This window comes from Castor canadensis, chromosome 5 (genome assembly GCF_047511655.1).
Source record: "Castor canadensis chromosome 5, mCasCan1.hap1v2, whole genome shotgun sequence".
Lineage (NCBI taxonomy): Eukaryota > Metazoa > Chordata > Mammalia > Rodentia > Castoridae > Castor > Castor canadensis.
Genome location: NC_133390.1, coordinates 167,425,102 through 167,452,602, shown reverse-complemented (window position 1 = coordinate 167,452,602; position 27,501 = coordinate 167,425,102). Strand labels below are relative to the sequence as shown.

General features: G+C 40.1%; 1 protein-coding gene across 1 annotated transcript in view; it reads right to left on the bottom strand.

Moving 5' to 3' along the window:
• Positions 1-10,435: 10,435 nt before the first annotated feature.
• The window catches only part of Stk4 (serine/threonine kinase 4), a 104,938-nt gene continuing 87,872 nt past the window's right edge, over positions 10,436-27,501 (bottom strand). Inside the window, exon 11 of the mRNA XM_074074842.1 lies at positions 10,436-14,673. Within this exon, the coding sequence (XP_073930943.1) occupies positions 14,515-14,673 (159 nt within the window). The 3' untranslated portion in view covers positions 10,436-14,514. The remainder of the gene's footprint in view (positions 14,674-27,501) is intronic.

Here is a 27,501-nt window from a genome sequence, read left to right as displayed (position 1 = left end):
TCTAAGGAGACACTGTTCATACCAGTGTTTTAGAGAGACTTGGATTTCTCCTACAGCTTCTAATATAGCCATTCCTCCTGTCATGATCCTACTTTCTATTCATGCTAAACTTCATAAAGGTTCAGCAAGCAAGACTGTGAATTCAGCAACCTGCGCAATCAATTGCCAACTTTGATATTTGGAGGACTCAGCCCTACTGCAAGTCATAAGCGATTCTTTCCCCATGATCACAGACATGCTTCACTTTTGATTTGTGCCACTGTCCAGGCTTACTTTATTGAGTCTGCTTTTACATTACCCTATGCAGTTAGAAACATTCTATCACATAAGCTGGGCATTCTTCCGTTCCTTAAAATTGAACTGGGAGATGCTATTAAAACCACACCCTCACTGATCAAATGGTAACAAGTAAAACAAGAAGTGGTTCTATCACTGCATATCCCAGTCTGCTGGTTTCACAAGCTAGAGTATGAGAAAATAACTGGTGAGGTGACTGGATCTCTCCATTGAGTTGACAAGGGGTTTGGGTCTGTGACAGCTTGGGAGCCACCATGTGAACCCATGCCTATTGTGGGAGACAAGGATTCCCAAAAAAGAAAAGGAACTGGGCAGATCCACAGTTATCCCTTGTTCTCTTGGGCCTTGGTTCATATTCTCTAAGACAGAGAAATGATTTCCGCAGATGTTCAGGAGTAATTGGGGCCTTGAGTTAGCAGTGTTCATGGGCCAGCTCAGGATGCCCAGAGCTCTGGGGTGGGATGTACTTGCTAATGATAAAGAAACTCTGATGGTTTCTTCCTATTTGTTGTGGCCTTCAGGTGGCAACTTCCCTGGTGGAACATAATATTCCTTAGGATTAATCAGGTTTAATATCTGCCCTTCAAATATTCTGTAGGAATGATCAGGTTTAATATATGCCCTTCCTGAACCCTGTATTACAGATTAGAACACTGAGACCCACAGAAGCCCAAGGTTGTAGAAGAAGCCAGTCCTATACCTGAGTCCCTTTGGGTGAGAACTTTTCAATTCAAATAAGGGTCAAGCAGGAGGATCATATGGAAAATGAGTGTGGAAAAGAATCCTTTTGCTTCATAAGGTACTTTTGAGACTCCCAAGAGTGAACACAGCCTAGCAAATAATAATAACCATCTCCCACATGTCTATGGTACTCTGCAAAGTGGTTTCACATCCATTATTTTATATACTTCATGTAATAACTGCACAACAACAGCAGCAATAAAAGAGATACTATTATTACTGAACAGACAAGAAAACTAAGGCCCACAGTCAGACAGTGGTGGATTAAAAAGTGGTGGATCAGGGATTCAAACCCAGGCTTCCCAAAATGAGATTATACTCCTTCAGCCTTGAATTCCTATTGTCATCTCTGTCAAACTGTGGGGAGTGGAGAAAGAGAAGCACAGTTGTACTCAATGTTCTGTAGGCTGAGATTTGGCACAGCCCCAGCCACAGAAGAGAGGAAGAAGGCAAGATGCAGCTCAGCTGCTTTTCCTAAGTTGTTTAACGCAGGTTTCTCCTGTTACAATGTCACACCCCTCCCTGAGAACCGAATTGTTGCTCTACCTCCTTGTTTACCACTGGATATAAAAGACTTGCTGAAGAAGGACACAAGGCTTTTTGGATGAACCAAGGCTATTTGATGATGGGAGGTTTTTGGCTGAAGGGAGGCTTTTTGATGAGGGCTTTTTGGCTAAAGGGAAATTGCTGAAGGGGGAAAATGAATTGTTAAAGGGAGGATTGCTGAAGGGAAAAGAATTGCTGAAGGGGAATTGCTATAGCTAAAGAGAGAACATGGGACAGTGTGAGTCTGAGGGCAAAGACCTTAAGAGAGATTATGCTAAAGAAAAGCTAAGAGAGAACATGGGACAGAGTGAGTGTAAGGAAAGAGACTTTAAAGAATAGAAAAGAAGACTTTTAGAAGCAAGGTTTTGAAGAATTAGAGTAAGGCCTTAAAGAATAAACATAGAGAAAAGAAGCAGAGTATAGAGATTAAAAGAGATGAGAAGCAATAAGACTGTTGTGCATCTCCACTGAGCACCCAACACACCTGGCCCCAACTTTCTGTATGTCTGTCTGTCTAACTAATATTTGTCCTTTCTGCATCTCTTGTCACCCCCAGTTAGGCCCAGTTAGGTTCAGTAGTAAAAGACGTGAGAGAAAGCTCGCTCCATCAAACAACTCTGCAGGCACCACTGAAGGAAGTGGATTCAGTGTGGGTCCTATTGAGTTGCCTTTTTCCTCAGCTCCAGAAGTAATTCTTGGGTGCTGGTCGTGATGGGTCTCATATTTTGGGCCAGCCAGGCCCTGTGCCTGAGGGTGGAAAAGTTGTCTAGGAAGTTTAATAAGCTGAGAAACGTAGCTTTCTTTGAGGAGAAAGGAACAGTGTCTTTCAGAATCCCATCGGCTAGAAAGGAAGAGGACGGTCATAGAATGATGTTTAACCTCGTTCAGAAGGTCTGGGCTCAGAACCCACAGGAAATTCATTCATTCAAGAGGAGGAATTGCACACTTTGGACTTGAAGTCAGACTTGGGTTCAAATATTGGCCCTGCCACTTTGGTAAGTGGCAATGCCAATTGCATGACCTTAGTTTGTACCTGTTGGTCTCAGAAGCGCCAGCTCAGGGTCAAGTTCCCATTGGTATCCAAAGTCCTCCCCCATCTCTTCCTACCTACCTAGACTGGGAAGGAATGTTTCATTTCCAAGTGACAGAAATCTAACATAGTGGCTTGAGTCCAGGTGGAGCCAGAGGTTCAACTGAGGTCATCACTGCCCTCTGCTTCCCTCTCTGCTCTGCATCCTCAGGTTGGCTTCATTCTCTATTAAAAAGTATTTGAATTTGATGGGAGGAGATAAGAAGTGCCATGTGCTGTGGAGGAAGGAACACAGTGAGGCCAGACAGACTTAGGCCTGAATCTTTGCTACTTAGGAGCAATATGATCTTGGTTGGGTTTCTTTGCCTCTCTGGGCCTTAGCTTCTTCACTTGTCTCTCAGAGTGTTAATGGCAAGTTGAACTGAGATAACATATGTGAAAATGCCTGGCACAATAAATGCTAAATATTAAACCAACAAATGCAGTGGAAGGAATATGCTTAGCAGCAAGCCGGAGGCCTTGTTTTCCTCAGGAGAGAAAAAACAACTGTGAGCAGAGGGGTATTGGACAAGAAAGTTCTTTGCTTGGCCACAGATTGCAATTTTTATCTACAGACTGCAAACTGGACTTACTCGTGTTCTTGAGACCATAGCTCGGGTAGGTCTGGACCTGGCATCATTGGGCCTCCATTGCATCATTCACCAAAGCAAGGTGCTGGCTGAGGTAAGGGATAATGGGCTAAGAGAAATCACCTATTAATTTGCACAGGCCTGGAGAAGTTCACATGCATGAGCTTGGAGACCTGAAAACAACAGCCCAGTGGAGTAGAGGTGTCTTTGCTTATTTACGTGTAAAATGAATAGAGGGAAAAACCGCCCCCAAATGCAGAGGTCACCTTGATGAATTTTCTCACCACGAGCATGCCCATTTAGTAAGCACCAAGATAAAGAATCAGAACTAGTCAGCACCCCAGAAACCCTTCTCATGCCCCCCACCCCGCCATAGGCAAAGCCACCAAAGGTAAGCTGTCCTGACTTTGAACATAATAGATTGTTTCCTTGGTTTTGAATTTTATATACATAGAATTGTATTGTATGTATCCCTTTGTATCTGGCTTTTTTATTGTGGCAAAATATACATAAAATTTACCATCTTAACCATTTCAAGTGTACCGTTCAGAGCTATTAAGTACATTCACACATTGTGTGTGACCATAACCACCGTCCATCTCCAGAACTTTCCCATCTTCCCAAATGGAAACTCTATTAAACACTAACTCCCATCCTTCCCTCTGCTTGCCACCATTATTATACTACTGTTCATCCACTCACGACTACTGCAAGGTACCTTAATAAGTGGAACCAGGCTATTTATTCTTTTGTGACTAGCTTATTTCACTTAGCATAATGTTTTCAAGGTTTATCCCTGTTGTAGCATGTATCAGAATGTCCTTATTTTTGAAGAACTGAATAATATTCTATTAGTATAAACCATATTTTTTAACTCATTCGCCCATCAATGGACATATCTGACTCATTCTCACATTTGAGAGACTCAGCCATATTGTGTATACAATGAGAAACTGGATGGCCAAGCAGACAATGGCCAAACCATATATAAAAACAGAACGTTGGCCCACCACTTTGCATCAACCTGCCCAGAAAATCAACCCGCCCAGAAAATCAACCCCATTGTTACAGTAAGCAGCCCAGGAGGCCAGCCTGCTCTCAGTCTTGCAGGAAGCCAGATTGCCATCTCTAGTAAAACAATTCAGGAAGCTTCTGTAACTACCAGCCCCAAATGGCCAGGACTTGATTAATAACTGACAGTTTCCCCCATTGTCCCTGCTTCCAACTGGGAACCAACCAGAGAAAACCAAATATACACCCTAACCAGTCACATAGAATGTCACATGGTTAGCTAGTCAACAGCTTCCCTAGCCCACAACCTCCAATCAGGGCCCCTGTCTCCCCATTGTAGAACTTTTCCCACTCTTTTGCCTTTGAGTCTCTGCCAAAATCAAAGTTAAAAGTGACTGACCCCTTCACATATCAAGCTCAGAATAAACAAGCCTTTGCTTTTCTTGTTTGGTTGGTCTTTGTTTACTTCTACAGTAGCTACAGTTAGTCCATTCTTGGTGCTGTGTAGCATTCCACTATATGAATTTACATAATTTACACATTCTATTGTCACTGGGCATCTGGATGGTTTACAGCTTGGCAAAATAATGAATAATGCTGCTGTTAATATATTCGTACAGGTCTTTTCCTAAAAGTAAATACACATTTGTGTTGAGGAATTACTGAAGGGAGGAAATGCTGGGTCACAGGTACACTCACCAGTACTCAAGAGTTTGGTTGCAAAACTGAACCAAGAGGAAATTAATCACCTGAATAGACCTATAACACAAAATGAAATTGAAGCAGCAATCAAGAGTCTCCCCAAAAAGAAAAGTCCAGGACCTGATGGATTCTCTGCTGAATTCTATCAGACCTTTAAAGAAGAACTGATACCAACCCTCCTTAAACTGTTCCATGAAATAGAAAAGGAAGGAAAACTGCCAAACACATTTTATGAAGCCAGTATTACACTTATCCCAAAACCAGGCAAAGACACCTCCAAAAAGGAGAACTATAGGCCAATCTCCTTAATGAACATTGATGCAAAAATCCTCAACAAAATAATGGCAAACCGAATTCAGCAACACATCAAAAAGATTATTCACCACGACCAGGTAGGCTTCATCCCAGGGATGCGGGGGTGGTTCAACATACGAAAATCAATAAACGTAATAAACCACATTAACAGAAGCAAAGACAAAAACCACTTGATCATCTCAATAGATGCAGAAAAAGCCTTTGATAAGATCCAACATCATTTCATGATAAAAGCTCTGAGAAAACTAGGAATAGAAGGAAAGTTCCTCAACATTATAAAAGCTATATATGACAAACCTACAGCCAGCATTATACTTAACGGAGAAAAATTAAAACCATTCCCTCTAAAATCAGGAACCAGACAAGGATGCCCACTATCTCCACTCCTATTCAACATAGTACTGGAATTCCTAGCCAGAGCAATTAGGCAAGAAGAAGGAATAAAAGGAATACAAATAGGTAAAGAAACTGTCAAAATATCCCTATTTGCAGACGACATGATCCTATACCTTAAAGACCCAAAAAACTACTCAGAAGCTTCTAGACATCATCAATAGCTATAGCAAGGTAGCAGGATATAAAATCAACATAGAAAAATCATTAGCATTTCTATACACTAACAATGAGCAAACGGAAAAAGAATGTATGAAAACAATTCCATTTACAATAGCCTCAAAAAAAATCAAATACCTAGGTGTAAACCTAACAAAAGATGTGAAAGACCTCTACAAGGAAAACTATACACTTCTGAAGAACGAGATTGAGGAAGACTATAGGAAGTGGAGAGATCTCCCATGCTCATGGATTGGTAGAATCAACATAGTAAAAATGTCGATACTCCCCAAAGTAATCTACATGTTTAATGCAATTCCCATCAAAATTCCAATGACATTCATTAAAGAGATTGAAAAATCTACTGTGAAATTTATATGGAAACACAAGAGGCCACGAATAGCCAAGGCAATACTCAGTCAAAAGAACAATGCAGGAGGTATCACAATACCTGACTTCAAACTATATTACAAAGCAATAACAATAAAAACAGCATGGTACTGGCACAAAAACAGACATGAAGACCAGTGGAACAGAATAGAGGATCCAGATATGAAGCCACACAACTATGAGCAACTTATCTTTGACAAAGGAACTAAAGATATACGATGGAGAAATAGCAGCCTCTTCAACAAAAACTGCTGGGAAAACTGGTTAGCAGTCTGCAAAAAACTGAAACTAGATCCATGTATATCACCCTATACCAAGATTAACTCAAAATGGATCAAGGATCTTAATATCAGACCACAAACTCTTAAGTTGATACAAGAAAGAGTAGGAAATACTCTGGAGTTAGTAGGTATAGGTAAGAACTTTCTCAATGAAACCCCAGCAGCACAGCAACTAAGAGATAGCATAGATAAATGGGACCTCATAAAGCTAAAAAGCTTCTGTTCATCAAAAGAAATGGTCTCTAAACTGAAGAGAACACCCACAGACTGGGAGAAAATATTTGCCAATTATACATCAGACAAAGGACTGATAACCAGAATATACAGGGAACTTAAAAAACTAAATTCTCCCAAAACTAATGAACCAATAAAGAAATGGGCATGTGAACTAAACAGAACGTTCTCAAAAGAAGAAATTCAAATGGCCAGAAAACACATGAAAAAATGCTCACCATCTCTAGCAATAAAGGAAATGCAAATTAAAACCACACTAAGATTCCACCTCACCCCTGTTAGAATAGCCATCATCAGCAACACCAATAACAACAGGTGTTGGCGAGGATGCGGGGAAAAAGGAACCCTCTTACACTGTTGGTGGGAATGTAGACTAGTACAACCACTCTGGAAAAAAATTTGGAGGCTACTTAAAAAGCTAGAAGTTGATCTACCATTTGATCCAGCAATACCACTCTTGGGGATATACCCAAAAGACTGTTACTCCAGAGGCACCTGCACATCCATGTTTATTGCGGCACTATTCACAATAGCCAAGTTATGGAAACAGTCAAGATGCCCCAGCACTGACGAATGGATTAAGAAAATGTGGTATTTATACACAATGGAATTTTATGCAGCCATGAAGAAGAACGAAATGTTATCATTCGCTGGTAAATGGATGGAATTGGAGAACATCATTCTGAGTGAGGTTAGCCTGGCTCAAAAAACCAAAAATCGTATGTTCTCCCTCATATGTGGACATTAGATCAAGGGCAAACACAACAAGGAGATTGGACTACGAGCACATGATAAAAGCGAGAGCACACAAGGGAGGGGTGAGGATAGGTAAGACACCTAAAAAACTAGCTAGCATTTGTTGCCCTTAACGCAGAGAAACTAAAGCAGATACCTTAAAGCAACTGAGGCCAATAGGAAAAGGGGAACAGGTACTAGAGAAAAGGTTAGATCAAAAAGAATTAACCTAGAAGGTAACACCCACGCACAGGAAATCAATGTGAGTCAATGCCCTGTATAGCTATCCTTATCTCAACCAGCAAAACCCCTTGTTCCTTCCTATTATTGCTTATACTCTCTCTACAACAAAATTAGAAATAAGGGCAAAATAGTTTCTGCTGGGTATTGAGGGGGGGGGAGCGGGAGGGGGCGGAGTGGGTGGTAAGGAAGGGGGCGGGGGCAGGGGGGAGAAATGAACCAAGCCTTGTATGCACATATGAATAATAAAAGAAAAATGAAAAAAAAAAAAAAGAGTTTGGTTGCTCCATATCCTAACCAGCATATCCTTAGCATCTTCTGTCACCTCCATTTTAGCTATTGTTACGTGTGTACTGCTAGCACATTGTAGTTTTAACTTACAGGATTCTGATTCAAGCTGAGCATTAGCTCATAGAGGCACAGTACAGAGCGTGGATCTAACTGTTCCAGGTCCTCACTCAAAATCTTCACGGCTTTCCATCTCATCAGGAACTCACTTAAAATCCTCCTGGCTTTCCATCCCATCAGGAACAACACCCGCACCTCTTTCCATGGACTACAAAGCCTGCACACTTGCCTTCACCCACTGTGTACACTGTTCCAGTCACAATAGCCATCTTTTCATCCTCCAAACAAGTCAAAAGTTTTTACCCTTGCTTCAGGGCCTTTGCTCTTGCTATTCCCTCGGCCCGGAATCCACACATTCCAGGTCTTCTCCTGGCTGGCTCCTTTTTGTCATCCAGGACTCCCTTGAAACGTCATTTCTTCCAAGATATACAAACCCAGATTACCCTACATAGAGCTCTCTCCCTATCCACATACTTGGGCATGCACGCAGTTAGTTAGCTTTCTCATTGCTATGACAGAGTACCTGACATAAATAACTTAAAAGGAAGAAAGATTTAGCTCAGTTTCAGAGGTTTCAGTCCATCATGGCAGGGAAAGTGTTGTGAAGCACTTCATATCATAGAGGCAAGGAAATATCAAGAGGGAATCCAAGAAGGGACCAGTGGCCTACATTCTTCAACTAAGCCCTACCTCCTGAAGTTTTCACCACCTTCCAAAATACAGCACAACCAGCTGGAGACCAAGCATTTAGCACATGAGCCTGTAGGGGGCATTTCATATTCAACCATCTCTTTCTCTCCCTCTCTCCCCTCACAAACACACACACACACACACACACACACACACACACACACACACACACCCTCAATCTTATTATCTAACTTTATTTTCTTTATAGCGTATCATCCTCTCTGAAATTTCCTTTAGTTTGCATGTTACACAGAGTATCTGTGAATATGACAGTTACAAATCTAATCTTGGTGTGTTGTCTTGAATTAGTGACTCAAAATCCTTTGATGACATGATTTTCTGAAATGGAATACAACCCTTGGCAAAACGTCAAATGAAACATGAATGTCTCTGCATTTCTACATAGTTCACTCTTGGAAAATTAATGATAAAAACTCAAAAGTACTTTATGTTTACTTGTAAGATTTGGTTTAGTCTTAGATGTTTATAAACACAATTTTCACCAAAATAACATTGTTAACATTTGGGTGTTGGGCAGGACTGTCCAGAATGCACTGCAGAGCATCCAGCAAACACACCCCTGCCCTTTAAATGGTAGTAGGACCCCTCAATTGTCACTCAAATCCTCTCCCACACTTCCTGGTGGGTGGTACTGCATGCTGAGAATCACATAGCTGCAGCAAGGGTGCATTACTGGACACCGTGGAGTCTTTGAGAACAGGATGAAGCTTCGAGGGTCTGCATTGTGTCTGTCACAGAGTAAGTGCTTGATAAAGGAAAATTTACTTCAATTCCTCCTCTCCTTCTGATCTTGGATTCTTGTGCTAACCAATAGGGCCATCATCAACCCTGACAACAGTAAGGAAGGTACACTTAGTATTTCAGTGAGTGAGGGTGAATAAATTAGGCAGCAATGAACACAGCACCACCCCACTGGCAGAAGAGCTGGCAGAACAGCATGACAGTTATGCAGACTACCAGAACTATTATATTGAATACTGCAGAACACTTTGACTCAAGAGACCTACACTTGCTTTTCAGTGTAACTCTTTCCTCCCTGCTGCTGGATAAGCTTTTGAGACTAGAATTCAAGATCAAGCTAGGAAATTATTCCTGGACAAGGATGGGCCTTATTCCTGGAAAAGGACTCTGCTGCTCTTTGAATGCTGTCCTGTGCCTGGCCTGGCTTCATGCAAGAGCAAACAGGTAGCTCCAAAATGATCCTACCCTAGACTCCTGTCCTCGGCTCTTTATCCTCACTGGACCTTCTGTCCAGGATGCCTTCATTCCCTCATTTCCCACCCTTTCTCAACCTGGCCTTCTCTTCCTCATCTTTCAAATTTTAGTATGTATTACCTCTTCCAGAAGAGCTTGCTTGGGTGCCCCAGCTGTACTGATCATCACTCCTTCCTCTGGGTAACCACAGGCTGTATACTTCCTTCACGCACAGTATTTCCAATGCTGTGTGCTTTTGTGCTTGACTGACTCCACAGTTGATCTACAAGAATTGTGCCAGGTTTATCCTTGCCAACTAGCTCAGTTCCTGGCACAAAATACATACCCAACAAAAGTTAATCTGCCTCTCCCCCAGCTCTGAGTCCTAGAATATACACTCCACAAAGTCAATGTCACAAAGGTTTACAACACCATTTTACAGGCATGTATGGAGGATCTCATTTTGTAAAAGGAGATAGTCTGGTCCAAATGACAGTTTATTTAAAACAAAGGTGACAAGGTATAGGAAGAAGGAGGAACAACAATTCTAACATAAAAGCACATAGGAAGCATCTCAAATTTAAAAAAAAAAAGGCAGTGAAGGAAGTGATATCTCATACATATACAAACTGCTGACTTTGATTATTTACATCCAAACCTTATAAAATAGCATTTCAAGTCAGCTCTTAAGCCAGTGTTTTTAGTTATTACAAAAAAATTAAAGCTACAAACTTCACATTTTTAAATTGTACATCAGCAACAGTATTTAAGCTTTTCTTTTCCAAGTTGGTCCGAGTGCAAGCTGGTGGGAGAGAAAATTTTTTCCAAACACGAACAAAATGTGAATTCTATTGACAATATAATCCTGATAAAAATATAAACATAGTGCTTAAGAAAAGACAAAGGATGGGGCCGGGTGAAAGGTGCAGCTTGGACAGGAGCAATTTTCCCAGAAATAAGGAGCTGCAATCTTTAGAGGCAACATGGTATGCTAGAAAGGACACTCCAGTAATAACCAGAGGGCCTGAATTTAAATCCTGACTTTGCTATAGTCTAGTGATGTGACTTTTAAGTAAGACTACTTCTCTGAGTCTCAGTTTCCTCCTCTGTAAAGTGAAGATAATAATACCTATATCTCTCAGAGCTATTAAGTTTCAACAGATAAAAGTCTGTTCAGACCGATTTTTTTCTTGAGTGAGCTTTGTACTTTTCCTATTTCATGTAAGTTGTTGAATTTATTAGTGTACAATTTGTACATTCTGTTTTTAGCCTTTTAAGATCTGTAGGGTCTATAGTGATGTCATTTCTCTCATTCTTGATATTAGACAAGGTTATTATTGGGTTTTAATGGTATAAGAAATTTCTGGCATTTGGTATGTACTAAATAAATGTTTCATGGATTGGAATCTATAGTTTCAAAGAGTCAAGGCTACAATTCTTGATTTGCTTCACATTACTGGTCCTACCTATCTACCTACCTACCTATCTACCTATCCATCTATCTATCCACCTACCCACCCACCAAACCTCACCCACAGCCAAATTTCATCCAGCCAATTGGTGGTTGGAGAAAAGAATATAGTGGTGCTTCAAATTTACTAAGGGGAAAGCAATGAAGTATGTTTATAGAGACTGGGCATTGGTGGCTCTTGACTGTAATCCTAGCTACTTGGGAGGCTGAGATCAGAAGGATTGTGGTTTGAGCCAGCCCCAGCAAATAGTTTGTGAGACCCCCATCTCCAAAAATAACCACAGCAAAAATGGGCTGAAGGTTTTACCTACTTTGCAAGCGTGAGGCCCTGAGGTCAAACCCCAGTCAAATAAAAAAAAAGTATATGTATATATATATATATATATACACACACACACACACAGAGAGAGAGAGAGAGAGAGAGAGAATATGAGATTTTTAAAGATGCACTTAGATGTGGGTCATGGTCTTTTGGAAGAAGAGAGCCACAGCGTTCCCTCAAAGCTCGAGTTGCAAATAGCTCAAGCTGATATATCTTGAATTTAGCATTCAAGGAAAGAATGATGGGATTGCTTGTCCGCTTTTCTGTCACAAAAACAAATACACCTTGCTGGGAAATTTATCTGATCCAAAACAAACTGACTTCTAGCCAAAAGGTTCTGATAGCTGGACTGATGAGCAACAGACTTTGCTGGACCAGCCTGTAGGGTGTACATATACTTGAAATAAAATAAACTCCAGATCAAGGTTCGTGGCCTGTGAATATTTATGGGAAAAGCTGCACTTTCCTTTACTTGGATCTTCCTTTGGAAAGAAGAAATGGGCCAAGTGCAAAGTTCTCAGTTTCAAGAGGAAAGAGCCTGAGGCAGAACTGTTAATTAGCACAGCAAATGGTGTGGGGGGTATGTATGCTCAGTGCTTTGATTTCTCAAACTTACTTGGCTGTCAGACTTGACTATTAATTCAGCTGTTTCCATCCTAAAAATGTCACTTTAGAGTGAGTCTGTATGAAAAAGGATGGTCACTTCATTTTAAGGAGACATAGCTTTCCTTTTCCTTGTAAACACTGGCCTCATAGAGTGATGGTACAATTCTACCACTTCCTGCTGTATTGCTGTGAAAAGGAATCTTTCTCTCCAAAACATTTCTTCATTTATGAAATGAAGATAAAGTACTTAACTCACAGGATTATTGTGAAATGCAGAGCCCACCTAGCTCAGTGCCTGGCATGTAATAGGTGGTCAACAAAGGCTGGCTGCCACTTATTCCTCCAAGATCCTTAAATTGTCCTCTGTTTTCTGTACCTGCCACATAGCTATTTGAGTGACCAAGTCCTGCAGAATAACTGCATCTTGGGTTTTTAAAAACTTGCTATAATTGCAGAGAACAGTTCTGGTCACAAAAGAGAAACATTCACTGCCTTTCCATTGATTCTCAGGTTTAGGGAACAAAAGCAATTATGGAGTCAAATTACAGTATCTCTGGGAACAACCCGGTCATAGGTCCCCATCTTAAGGAAGAGATATTAGAAAAAAATAAAAAGACATCTGTCATTCCCAATTGTCCTCTCTTTGCTGAGTAACTAAATGTAGCTTTGAGCCAAAGTTGCAGGAGGAAGATTCTTTTGCAAAGCCCTCTGATCTGCTCAGGTCCTAAATGTGCTTCTGTAGGTGCTTGTGTATCTGGCACACACTGCAGAGCTCACGGGCTGCTGGAGAATGAACAATGGGGCTCCTCTGTGGAATCTCTCCATAACCAGGTCAGCTACTGAAGAGGTAAGGGCAGAGCAAGTCTCTGCGAGCAGGGACAACTTAACCCAAACCAACACAAGTCTCTTCCCTCAGAGGGGGTTCAGTGGCCTAGGTGGACAACTCCTCCAGGAGGAGTCCTGAGTTCCAATATGCTTTTACTGTAACTTGGTTGATTGTGTTGGCCATGTCATCTCCCCTCTCTAAGGCTCAGCTTTCCCCTCTATACAACAAAAGCTCAGACCAGATGATCTCTATGGTCCCTTCCAGCTCTGGCACTCGATGTGTCCAGATTGAGCCTCCTGGAGAACAAATCTTAAATCTGGTATTCATTTATCCTTTCCAGACCCCCCAACAGTAAATGAAAATAGAAAACAATCACGTATTTGAACATGGATCATAAAAGCAATGCCCTTTACCCTGTCTATCTGCAGAGCAAAATGCTACATGTGTGAACAATGAGAGCTTCAAAAACCCTTTCCCTTTTGGAGACTGAACACAGCCCTAAGTATGCTGAGAGTTCCTGGTAGGCCTGTCCCTTCACCAGATCATGTCTCCTCTTAAGGCACTGGGCAGTATCTGTGATGTGACTTTAGGCAGTTGAGAGAGTGGAGATGGATGAAGGTGATAAACCAGCAAAGGACAATTTGCAGAGAGGATACCAGGCTTCTCCTGGGACTCAAAGAGCAAACACAAATTCTGAAGACTTTCCCTTGTACATCACTGAAGTCAGTGATAAACACGCAAGGCTGAAAATGTGGTCAAAGGACTATCCCAAATCTAGTTTTTTAAATGCAGCCCTGCAATGGTGAGGCTGGCTCCTGGGATTCAGTGACAACCCTTCTCCCAGGAGCCTCTCTGTGTCCTCTGCCCTCTTGTTCCACAGTACCGTATCTTACAGAAAAGAGGCAAAAATGTTCAAAACTGTACCTGTACAGAGATGCCACCACACTGAGTGGGGAATCTATTTATAATTTATATATATGCATATTTATATTTTTAAAAAAGTCTTCCAGAAAGAACAATCAAAAGCTACTGAAAGAAGAAAAACAAAAAGATAAATGTAAAACTCTCCCAGCTATCCCTCAACTAGGAGTCTCTGTTCCTGGGGTTTAAAACTCTGAGTTAAAAGCGCCAATACACATCTTTTGAAATAATGCACCTGGCCAATGTAAATACACACATCCAGATAGCACAGTGACCATCAGGTAGCCCTTTCCACTGGTGCATGTTCCTGAGTTCACAGAGGTGCTGTGGAGAAATGACAGAGTAGAAGTGCTGGCTAACAAACGTGAGATGAACAATCCAGAATTCATCAGAGGCCAGGGCCTGGCCTCACTCAGAAGTTTTGTTGCCGCCTCTTCTTAGCCTCTATGGCATCCAGGATTGGCTGCCTCTTGGACTGGTACTTTTGCCGGATCTCTTCAATCTCCTGCTCCATCATGGGATCAAGGGCCAAAAGCCTCTTCTGAAGGTCCTCTACTGTCCAACTCTTAAGCTAAAAGAGAAGCGAAGAGAACAGTCACGACAAAGCCCAGGTGATACAGGACAGCAAAGAAGCCCAGCTTCTGAAGGCACCCAGAGAGAAGGAAGGCTAGCAGAAGATACTGTGGTTAGACCAAGGGTGGGGTGGTGGTGGCTGGAGAGTGAAACTCATTCGAATGAATGGCATACCACAAAGCTGTACTGAGATGATTTATCCCTGAAAAGTTCTAAGTACTAATTATTTTCATTTAATGTGCCCTGACCAGGAACTAAGCAAATACTTTCATCTCCCCCATTCTTTTATTTATTTATTTTTATTATTGTTGTACTGGGGATACATTGTGGCATTTACAAAAGTGCTTACAACATATCATACTTCAATTCACCTACTCCATCATTCTCCTTTGTCCCCTCATCCGTCCATTCCTGAAATAGTCTCAACAGGCCTCATTTTTCCATTTTCATACACGAGTACATAATATTTCTACCATTTTCACCCTGCTACACCCCCTCCTTACAGTCTCCTCCCTCCCTCTAGTACCAGTTCACAGATAGGACCTGTTTTACCTTCCTGTGCTTAAAAAAAAAAAAGACATTTTTGAAAAAAGTTTTGTTGTGTCATTGTGACATTTCCATGTATACATGTATTACAACCCAACTGGTTCGATCCCTCTATTTTTCCCCTTTCTACCTTAGTCCCCTCTAAAATTCCATATTCATCCTTGCATAGGAAATACACTAATCATATTCACCTTCTTCCTTCTTTTGCTGTCCCTCTCTTGTCCCCCAGTTTTTGAAATTAGTAAATTATCCATTCATTGCTAGGGCATTAAAATAACAGTAACTTCCTGTATACAAAATAATGGCACCTCCACTCCTTACCCGATTCATGACACAAGGATCTGGATATTGTCTCTCTCTCTTTCTCTCTCTCTGGATCCACACCCCAGAAGCTGATGCTGACTGAGAGTCAGATGCCCTCCCCTCATTTCCACCTTGCAACACCTTCACTGTCTTGCTGCTGTCATACTAATCACCACCAACAGTTGCAGGGAATAAATTGTATCAGGCAGCAATCTGAGCACTATTCCATGACTCTTGAAAATATAGTGACAACCTCTGAGTGGGTGGTTACAGAAATCCTGAAATTTCCAAGATTAGGTTTACAAACAGAATAAAAAAGACTGGCTATGCAGTTACACAGTGCTTTCTATGAAACAGACACTAAGTGCTCTACATACATGATTCAGTCAATCTTTGCAATAAATGATGTGAGTACACTGCTATTCCTGTGCTACAGATGAACAAGTCAAGGAAGAAAGTGGCTAAGCAACTTGCCCCACACCTCCTAGCTAGTAAATGGCACAGCTGAGTCAACCCCAAGGTACTTCACCAAGGTACCTGGCACTGGCATGTGCTCTCTCCCTCTGGCAGTACTGGGATTTGAACTCAGGGCCTTACACTTGCTAGGAAGGCACTCTACCACTTGAGCCACACCCTCAGTCCTTTTTTGCTTTAGTTATTTTTCAGGTAGGGTCCCACATTTTCACCCAGGACTAGCCTCAGACCATGGCCCTCCTACCCCACAGATGTGCTCTACCATGCCTGGCTTATTGATTGAGATGGGGTCCTCATTAACTTTTTGCCTAAGTTGGCCTCGAACCTCAATCCTTCCTACCTCTACCCATGGAGTAGCTGGAATTATAGGCATTTGCCACTGTGCCCAGCAAAGCTCCATGCTTTTAACCAGCTTGCAGAAGAGTAGAGTAGCAAAGCATAGACCTTAGTATGCAAACATGGCTCTGCCTCTTGCAAATGCCATGAGACTCTGACAAGTCACTAATGTCCCTAAGCTCTCTGCATCTACAGAAGTGGGGCAGTGATCTGTCATCACGTACAGTATAAGAATTAACAGAGATCTGCTGCCATGTGTCTGGAGTGTCACTGATTTCTAGCAAGGCCAGTCTTAGCTGGTGGGGGTTTGAATGAATGCTGACATTATCCACAGTGGGCGGTGATAATCAGTCTGCAGCTCATAACCAGTAAAAAGTATAGTGTTTCCAGAGCTCAAAGGCTCTCCACATCTCACAAGAGACCTGTTGTGGCCACATTTATAAAATCATCTTTCTCAGTCCTTCCTGAGGCAACAGGAAAGTATAACAGAAGGTAGGTGAAGGAGCCCCTTTCTGTCCGCCCTTCCTTAGGGGGTGGGGTGTGAATGAGTACTACGGTGGTCTCTCTAGAAATCGTGTAGTGTGACCTGTCACCATAGGAATTTTCCTTGGCTGGTTTCAGGGAGGTTGTCTGAGAAGTGAGAAAAGCCTAACACCTCAAGAGGAAAGTTGTTTTGTAATGTGAGAATGGAAAGAGTTGAGAGTATAGGGAAATGTTAGAATGTTGAGCTGAAAAAAAATGCACCTTTCTTTCCAACCTGTGGTCTTATACCACCGTGGAAGTTGATGTTCTTGGCCCAGGGACACCTCAGAGTGTGATACTTGCCTAGTCTTTAGCATTTTCAATTCCCCCTCCAAAAACAGAACACCCCAAACCTAACATTGAATGCTACTGATAGCTAGGAACTTAATCTTTAGGATCACTGATCCTAAATCTGTCCAGGCTATATAAAAAAGTAATTTCACCTCTCGAACCTCAGTCTTCTCTTTTAAAAAATAAGACAGTCCTAGTTCCTCCACCCTTGGGCAATATTGAGACTTGGTTGAGCTCATTGGTTTGGCATTCTTAGTTCAGAACTTCCTATACTATGTGTTTGGCAAATAGTAAGTAAAATAAAGTAAACTAAAGAATACTTTCTTTTCCACTTGTTTGATTTTGTCTGAATCAGAGGTTTTAAGAAAAACTTGTTTATGGGAGGTTATAGACTTTCCAACAATATCAGTAATATTAATAATATCAACAGTGATAACAACAACTAACCAGTCATGAAACTAATAGTATTCTTTACTTTGTGCTAACAGTTCCTAAGATTGGTACTTCCCCACAACGCCCATGAGAGTAAAGTTTAACAAAATATTTTTCATTTCTCCATTTACCAAATATTCACAGAACTTTTCCTACAGGCTAGGCACTGTTTAAGGCACATAAGAAACATAAGCGAAACAAAACAAAAGCCATTGCCCTTGTGACGTTTATATTTTATTGAATTAATCAACTGATGAACTAATTTTGCCAGTACTGGGGTTTGAACTCAGGGTCTCACGCTTGCTAGACAGGTGCTCTACCACATGAGTCATTCTTGTCAGTCCTGATGTTTACATTGTAGTGAGCTGAGGCAAATAACAAACATGGTAGATTAGCTAAAGTATCTGATGTTAGAAGGTGACATGTGGTTTGGAAAAAGAAAAGCAGAACAGTGAAAGAAAGGGAGATAGGGATTCGGAAGGCCAACTTGTTTTTCATCCTTCCAACCATTAGGAGAAAGAGTGAAATGTAAGCTGGTAAAATACACTGACATCCCAACTTGCTGGATGACTTTAGGCAAGCCCCTTCCCCTCCACAGGACTCAGTTTCTCCATTTGTAAGAGAGGACTGAGTAGATGGTCTCAGACATCTTTCCAGGACCAACATTTTTCCACACAAGATCTATGGACCATGTATCAGAATCACTTGTGAAAAAATAAGAGTTCTGAGCACCAACACAGAGTTACTTAATCAGATCTGCAGGAAAGAGAGCTTTTTAAAGAAGCTATTCAGGTACTTCTCATAAATACTAAAACTTGTTAAGCATGATTTGACATCTTCTTATTTTTCTGTTAGTAAAATTCTCACAAAATAACTGCTGTTTGTCTCTGATCTAAAACTTGTAGGTTTTCTGATTTCTAGGCAGCTTTGTTGCCCTTGATTGTAATCTGGGGATAACAAGCACTCTTGCTTTATATCAGCCACATTCAGACTAATTTATAGTTGCCCTAAGGCCTCTGAGCTTAAGTTACACCTGACCTATTAGAACAGTTAGCCGGGCACTGCTGAGAACGTTGTCACACCATCCAGATATAGATTTCTCTGAAAAACAAGCTCAGACAATGGTTTTATGGTGCCAAGTGTAGCATTTCACCTTCCTGGTCCTTGGTGACATGAACAAATTTCAAATGGTATCTTGGAGTAAAATAACTGTGATTCTACAGTTTTGCTACACCCAGCAGCCTTAGGAGCAAATTCTCAAACCAGCCATGTAGGCAGCTATTTTTATAAGGTAAGGGAAATTCATCATTTTGTATCCCTCGGATCTGATCATCCTCTCTATACTGTGGCTTCTACATTTATAACTTTAACCCAGAATTTTCCCTTAAACTACACACTCACACATCCAGATCAGATCTTACTAGGTATCTCATGGAAACCTGCAACTTACATGTGAGACAAAACTCTTGAGTCCCATTCCTTGTTCATCCTTACACATTGTACCACCATCCTCTCAGGTGCATAAATTTATCCCTGATCCTTCTCTTTCCCTCCTGTCCACACCCAAGCTTCAACAGTCCTATGAATCTAATCTTTGACATACTGCTGTGACTCAAAACCAATCATGGTTTTCTGTTTCTACCTCCAACTCCTCAGTCCAAGCCACCATCCTCTCATAGCAATGAACATAACTAAAAACACAGAAATAAATCAGATTATGTAACCTTTATTTATGTTTCCTACTGCACTCGGAATAAAATTCCATTTACCTCTACAGATGTGGGCTGGGCTGCAAAGGCCCCACATCTCTGGCCCTCACATCCCCCTTCAGCTTTGTTACCTACCACTCTCCCCTTACCTCAGGGTTTTCTAAGGACATCTGATTTCAGATCCTCAAACAGGTCACACTTTTTTCCAGCCCCAAAGGCCTAGAGTTGATCCTTCTGCCTGATGGATCATTGTCAGTTCTTCTTATCCTTTAGGTTTCAGTTCAGATGTCAACTCCTCAGAAGACATGAACAAGCCTTTTCTGACCATCTTATCTAGAAAGTCTGCCTCCTCTGTTCACTTCCTTCAAAACAATCATGCATCTTGTAATTACTTTTATTGATTTTACTTTTGTTTCTCTTATTAAGATGTAACTTCTGTGAGGGAATGAATAACCTTGTCTATCTTACTAAGCTAACATAATACTAGTTGAAGGAATAAATGAGTAAATGAGGGATTTATTTTGGCTCATGGTTTCAGAGATTTAAGTTTGGGTGGTTTGACTCCATCACTGTAAGCCTTTAGCAAGACCAAACATCATGGTGGGGAGCACATGGCAGACCAAAGCTGCTCACCTCATGGCAGCCAGCAAGAGGCAAGAGCAAGAACAAGAAAGAGTCTAAGGACAAGATATTCCCTTCAAAGGAACCCCCAAGAGACCAGAACTTCCTTCAACCAGGCCCCACCTCCTAATAGCTCATTCAGCTATGAACTAAGTATCATGAGGTTAGTGCCCTCCTGATCCAATCACTTTTCAATAGCACCACTGGTGAGAACCAAATCTTCAATATATAAGCTTGTTTGGGAAACCCTTCATATCCAAACTATACCTTCAACAGCCTTTTGAAATTAAAGAAAAACTCTGGTCTCTTCATTAACATTCTCCAATCCTAGATTAGACATCTCTAAAGGGCATGCTCAGTTTAATTTTTTTACTCAGGCAAGAAAGAACTTCTCCTATAAGAAATAGATCTTTAAAAGACTGAGATAATAAAACAATTAAGAGACATGACCCATCTGGACAAGACTAAATAAATGGCCAAACCAGAGCCACAAGCTCATTACTGAAGGTGGGTTATACTGAAAAGAATAGACCATCCAAAAGGATTTCTGGTTCTCTTCCTGAGAGAGGTCACATCTTATAAGGAAAACTAAAATAAGCCTCTTATTCATGGGTATTTACAATTTCCAGACCATATGAAGGCTAATCAACACATCAATCCTGGGTCAGTGGAAAAGAATGAGCTCTGAGTCTGACAGACAATCCTGATGCTTTGTGTATACATTCACAATTGTCTACTAAACTTCTAGAGTTCACTTACCATGGCCTTTTACCCATCTGATGGTGTATGATGCTATTAAAGGATGTCTGGGCTAGTAAAGGCAACAGTATATGTGTAGATGAGGTCTCTTAAAATTCATGGTCTCTAGAAATGTGCAATACCTTAAAGTTGACATTTTTTTAGTCCAAAGTTCAGCCTCACACTGTTTCAGCAGGATACAATGCTGCCTTTGTCCACATACACATGAATGACATTGTTAATTACCTCTGAATTTGCCATGTGTAAGACACTGAACTGGGCATTTTATCTGCACTATTTCCCTTAATTCATCTGTAAGGTAGGTACTATGATTACCTTCCTTTTACAGATGAGATCAATAGGGATGAGTGGGGGAGTAATTTGCTCAAAGTGGTACAACAAGTAATTAGAAGAGATGACTAGTAACTGGAAGAAACCTGATGGGTTTAGGAAATGGGATTGTATTTAGTGAAAAGGACAGGAAGAGACTGGAAGAATTATGAACTTAACTGACATTGTTACATGGCCCTCACATTTAAAAATACCACCATAACTACAATGAAACGCCTTTGTAATAATTTATGCTAATAACAAATTAAATTTAAAAAATAAAACAGAAACAAAAAGAAAATGCCACCACTAGTGATGATGGGTGACCTTAGGCCAGTTATCCAGCCTCTCTCAAATTTAGTCTCGTCTGTAAAACAGGTATGCTACCTGCTTTGCTGTCTTTCTTCTTGTGAAAATCCCATGCGCCTACTACATGGATGGCATGCTACTGAGGTACAGTGACTCAATTCAAGGTGGCTGAACATTCAAATCAAATAACCAACTTTACTGGCAGCTATACTAGTCCAGCAACACTGCTGGGCAACATGAATATAAAGAGTAAAATACCAGCAAAGGGGCTAAGCTTTAGGGACAAGAGCACTGGGTTTGAGCTCTGCCCTTGGTAGCCCAATGGCGATGGGCAAGTCATCTAATGTGTACCTCCGTTTGCTCATTTTTAAATAGAGAACAACAGTATTTGTCCAATGAGGGAAATTATGAGTGCTAGAGGTATTGGCAAAGTATAATGTCTGGTACATACCAAAAAGAGAGTGGATAGTTGGGAGCTACCACCTTAAATCCTCTTGGCTGCTGTTGCTATATGATAAGCTCACAGTATAATGTAGAACAGACCACACCCACAAAGGCATCTCTAGTGAACTCTGAGTGAAACCCCAAATAAGATGGGATCTGGCTTATTTCCTCTGGGCCAGACCAATAAAATCCTCAGATCCCAACGTCAGTAGGAACACAGAGGTTGATAGTAACCAATTTCTTCTCAAATGCCTTAGCAACTCTGATTATGATATTCTGAATCATACCATGTTGATGTCATTGCACAAATGGCCCAGAGAACAAATGAGAAGTGCCAGCTGATGCTTCATCACAAGAGATAATTTACAGGAATTATACTGACAATTAGGTTATCTTGAATCAGCAGAGACAAGCTAAACTAAACACATGACAATGTATGGCAGAATTTTATTCTGCCTTGGTAACAAGTCCCACAATGAACAAACAGATCTAGCCCATGTCCAAGACACAGGGTTTAGATGTATTTTAAAGTTCTATTCCTCTGATGCTAAAAACTCCTGTCTTACTAGTCTATTGTGCAAATGGTGTTATGAGATGTCCCTAAAAAATTTAAGGAGTTACTTGCTGAAGATTTTAAGGACAAACTTCCATTCCGTAATATAATTTTGCCTCCAATGTCACAAACAAGATTTCTCAAATGCATCTTCCCCTCTGGATGGGTAGATTAGACTGATTCTATTACAGGTGATGTTTTATTATGGCCAAGAATGAGGAAAAACTACACCTTTGGAATTTAATGAGGAGACAAGGAAGCTTAATAGAAGCTAAAAAGTCAAACAGAGGCACCAATATGCCATTCCGTACTCACCACATCCCAGCCACTAGAAAGTCAGTGAAAGTACGATAAAGAAAACACACAAAGGTCAATCAAAGGCATTGAGGGCACTCAATGATTTAGTTCCACCAAAGATACGTGTCCTGTCTGGATGTGAACCTGTTCCTCTTACCAGCAGGAGCGGTAGCTCTAGTAAAATGACATTCTCAGGTGATAAGGCAATCTCATCAGATGAGGAAGAAGATACTAAGCAGAGAATCAAGGAAGGTGACAAACCGCAACTGTGTGGATTAAGTAAGCATCACACCATCAATTTCAAAAGAATTAGAACTCTTTAAATGAAATTTGTGAGAATTTTAGTGAAATTCTCTGATTCAAATTATAGTGCTTCCATTAGTTCCCTATAAAATCTTCCTAGTCCCAGGTATGGTGGCCCATGCTTAAATTCCTAGTATTAAGAAGACTGAGGCAGGAAGATCAAGAGTTTGAGGCCTGCCTGAACTACAGAGTGAAAACAAATAAATAAAAGAGGGTAAAGAAATGAAATGAGTTGAGATCCTTTGTCAATGTTGTTAGTAACTATACAAAACTCTTTCAGGTCCATGATTTTGTCACACCTCCATGCTTCTGCTGAATAACTCTGCCTTCTGCTTAAGGGAATGTCCATTCAACCTTCCAGCCCAGCACAGATTCCAACTCTTCTTGCTCCTCTAATAACGCGCCCTCTGCCCATTTGGAAGCTATCTGAAGGTAGGGAGCTTATCTATTATATTCTTAAAGAGTCATGCCAACAGAAAAGAGTTCTCAATAAAAATTTAATAAAGAAACATATACTTAATCTTTAAACCCTTACTTGAAAATGATACTTATTTCTCACTAACTTCCTTCAAGCACCAAGAAGACATTGGGCTTTTCAGAGGCTTTGAAAGTATGTAATCAATCAATACATAAACTTAAGAGGGCAATGTAAGTTCTTTAAATAAGACTATTCCAATTACTCAAAACTGACCCAGCCATTTCAAAATCAAAATGAACAGCTCATCCAATGTCTGGATTATAATAAAGTTAGGAGGAAAAATGGACATAAAAATTCACTGTTGGGCAGGGAGCTCAGTGGTAGAGCTTGCCTCAAATGTGCAAGGTCCTGGATTCAATCCCCTGTACAACAAAAATAAATTAATTAATTAATTAAAAAAAACTATTCTAGCCTTGATTACTCTAAGAAAACTTCTATTTTAAGAATATCTCTAAATTGGTGCATAAATTTCACACTTGAGGAAGCCAAACTGTAAGAGGAAACCTTCAAGAAGTTAATAAACAAACATTAAGCCTCTTAGCATACCTGTAAATGTCTGAAGAGGGACAGAATAAGAACAGAGAGGAATCCAGTGATTCTGGTATTTGGAAACATTAAAGGGAGACATCAAAAGTAACATCATTCTTGAAAGGAGGTTCTTTCAGAAGACATGAAAACCTAAAACACCAAGTATACCAAGCTGTTGTTTTAATGTAGTTTAATTGTTCAGGAAAATATCCCTGCAAGCTACATGCGTCTATATACTATCTTGGGCTGGAAATTTCCGAGAGAGCAAAAATGCTAGGCTGCCTCTTTCTTAGTGCCAAATAGGAAAGCCCAAAGAATTCCAAGCAAAATCTAAAAAATGAAGATGAAAACTGTTATCACTTGATTTAACAGGTGCAGCCTGCAAAGATATACTCAGACTAAATAGGATTCAACTTTAAATATACTAAAAGAACAAAATGTTTACAGAAAATTAGTCAAGAATGCAAATAAAAACTCCTGGGGTAGCTATTTTGTAGGCCTGAATTTGTACAAGTTCAGCTTTTTTTTTTTTTTTACTTTGGTAGGACTGGGTTGAGCTTGCAAACCAGCTTGAGCCACTACTCCAGTTCATTTCTGCTCTGGTTATTTTCTGGTTATTTTGGAGATGGGGTCTTGTAAACAATTTGCCTGGGCTGGCCTCTCACTGTGGTCCTCCCAATCTCAGCCTCCCAAGTAATTAGGATTGCAGGTGAGCTACCAACAACTGGCATCTAAAATTAGAAAACTTGCAAGGAAATAGCACTTACTTTCTGGAAGATATATAAAACTGTACAAGTTCTACTGCTAGGTACTCCTATGTAACAAACAGTCAGATATTCACAACCTAAATACCCTGAAATAAACACCCTCTCAAGCAATCCATCAGGTGGGCACAGAGTGGGGGACAATGGATTTCTGCAACAAAGCCAGACAAGTTTATTTGCAAAGTATGTCAAAGTCTTTCTGCAACAGCTATAAACTGTTGGGACTCAAACTCCCTGCAATGTCAAAAACATAAATCAGGTCTAGATAGAGGGTGTATGTCTACAGCCATACCACCCTGAAAGCGCCCGATCTCATCTAGATAGAGGGTGTATGAATATGTATGTATAAGATTTTCAGTTCTATCAGATCTGCATAACTTAAATATGGATTTTTTTCAGTTTTGGGGGTTAAGACTGTAAGAAAGATGGGTTTACTTTTTATTCTATAAATGCATTAATATGTGTATGTCCATATAATTTGGGATAGTACTCTATTCTCTTCTACAAATGTTTAATTGGGGGTATAATCAAATGTGACTCAATTTATGCCATGGTAACACTTTTCAAATGTGTATAAATTCATAAACCAGAATTTGCATGTGTCCTCATTTTTCAATTCCTAGTAGTAAGCTCATCTAAGTTCAAGGTTAAAAATATTTACCTTATCTGGTATAAAGCCATTCTTTAAGCTGTGTGTCCCAAATGTTTTCTAAAATGGGCAAGCAACTTGAAGAAAGGGTGCCTCTAATCTGGGGTCTGACTTACAGCTTGAAATCTATATGAATAGAATGGAGGGATGGTGAGAGTACCATGCTTTGTATACACCACAACCAGCTTCCATGGGAGTAAAGTTCACAATTAATATGATTCTTATGCGTATATTATCAGAATCTGTTACCTGAAGTCAAAAGTTCTAATTTTCATAAATTTTTTCCCCACATGAAGGGTCTGATTGTTAACTGCACAAGCATATATCAATTTCTGCTTTCTTTGTGGTACTGTGGCTTTATTACTGCTTTTCATTTGAAAGTGCTTCTTTTAGAAAACAGGGAGCGTATATCAGTTATCAGTTTGTTGTCTCTAAGCTCCAAGCACCCTGCTATTTGTGTTCTGTTGTACTCAATTTTATCATAGGAAATACTTCCTCATATTAAAATCTGCTGTTTAACCTACTCTGGGGTTTCTGTCTCCTCAGTGGACCCAGACTGGGACATGGGGCAAAGGTGCAAGTAAACACACATAAGCACATGCTTCCCCACTAATGACAAACTTCCAAGACGCCAAACCCCAAATAAAAATTTTAAATACACAATAGTCTAGGCATGCATATTTACAGCCCAGGCACATTTTCTTCTACCAAAAACTGCTGATGAATATACAGATTTTGGTATCCATACAATTAAAAGTACTTGGGGGGAAAAAAAACAAACTCCAGATATATGCAGTAACATGGATGAATCTCAAAATAGTTAAGTTAAATAAGCCAAACACAAAAGACTATAGACTATGATTCCATTCATGATATCTCACAAGACATACTTTTAAAATTTTTTTCAGGGTGACAGAAATGTTCTATCATTTGGTTATTATGGTACTAATAAAACATATACCTGTCAAAACTCATCAAGTTGTACAGAAGCAAATTTTATGGTATGTAAATTAAACCTCAATGAACCTTACTTTACAAAGCAAAACAAAACAACCTATATATCGAAAGTTGTGGATGCTAACATAATGTGTAAAAGAATTTTATGGGCCAGGCACCTGTAATCCTAAGATACTCAGGAGACAGAGATCAATAGGACCTTGGTTCAAAGCCAGCCTGGGCAAATAGTTCAGGAAATCCTATCTCGAAAATACCCAATAAAAAAGAGCTGGCAGAGTAGCTCAAGTGGTAAGAGCGGCTCAAGTGGTAAGAGCATCTGCCTAATGAGTGTGAGGCCCTGAATTCAAACTCCAGTGCTGAAAAAAAAAGAATGTTCACAGCTTTAAATGCATATTTTAGAAAATGATTGAAAATAAAAAAGGTGATGTCTAATTAAGAAAAATATCAGAAATAAACTCATAAAAGTTAAGAAAAAGAAAATGATAAGAGGTAAGAATATAAGAGTATACATTAATTAATTCAAAAGTTAATGCTCAATAGCAAGGTTCAACAAAACCAAAAGCTGATTTTGGCTAAAAAATTTTTTTTAAATTTCTGCTAAGTTTGATAGAAGAAGAAAAGGAAAAAGAGGAAAAAGGAGGAAGAGAAACAAACATTAGGAGTGAAAAGTAAACTGTAACTATAGATAATGCAATTTTATTATTTTTATTTTTGCAGTGCTGGAGATCAAACCTAGGGCCTCACACTTGCTAGGCAAGTTCTTTACCACTAGACTACCTCCATACCCCACATACTGCAAATTTTAAAATCCAAAACTTTATGCCAATATATTTAAAAACTTGTATGAAACTGAAATTCCTATAGGAGAAAACCTAATCTAAAAAAAAAATCAAAGAAGACCAAGACTAAAAACTCTGGACTACAAGGACAAAGTAGCATGTACTCAAATGAAATAATTTTTGGAAATAAAGACAACCATGATTCTGAACAGGGTATTTTCCCTATAAGCAGGAAAAAAGTTAACATCAACTTCCAGTTCTGGTGACACGGCCAACCACTAAGATAACTTCTGAAACTTCTTCCTGTGAGAGAGGGAAGTCACTGCAATTTAGAAATACTGTGTACACCCAGCCCCAGCCCTTTTCATGATGCTAACACTATTATTCTCAGGAAATCAGGTAAAAAGGACACCATAGTAGTCCTACAGAAAGGAAACACACACACACACACACACACACACAC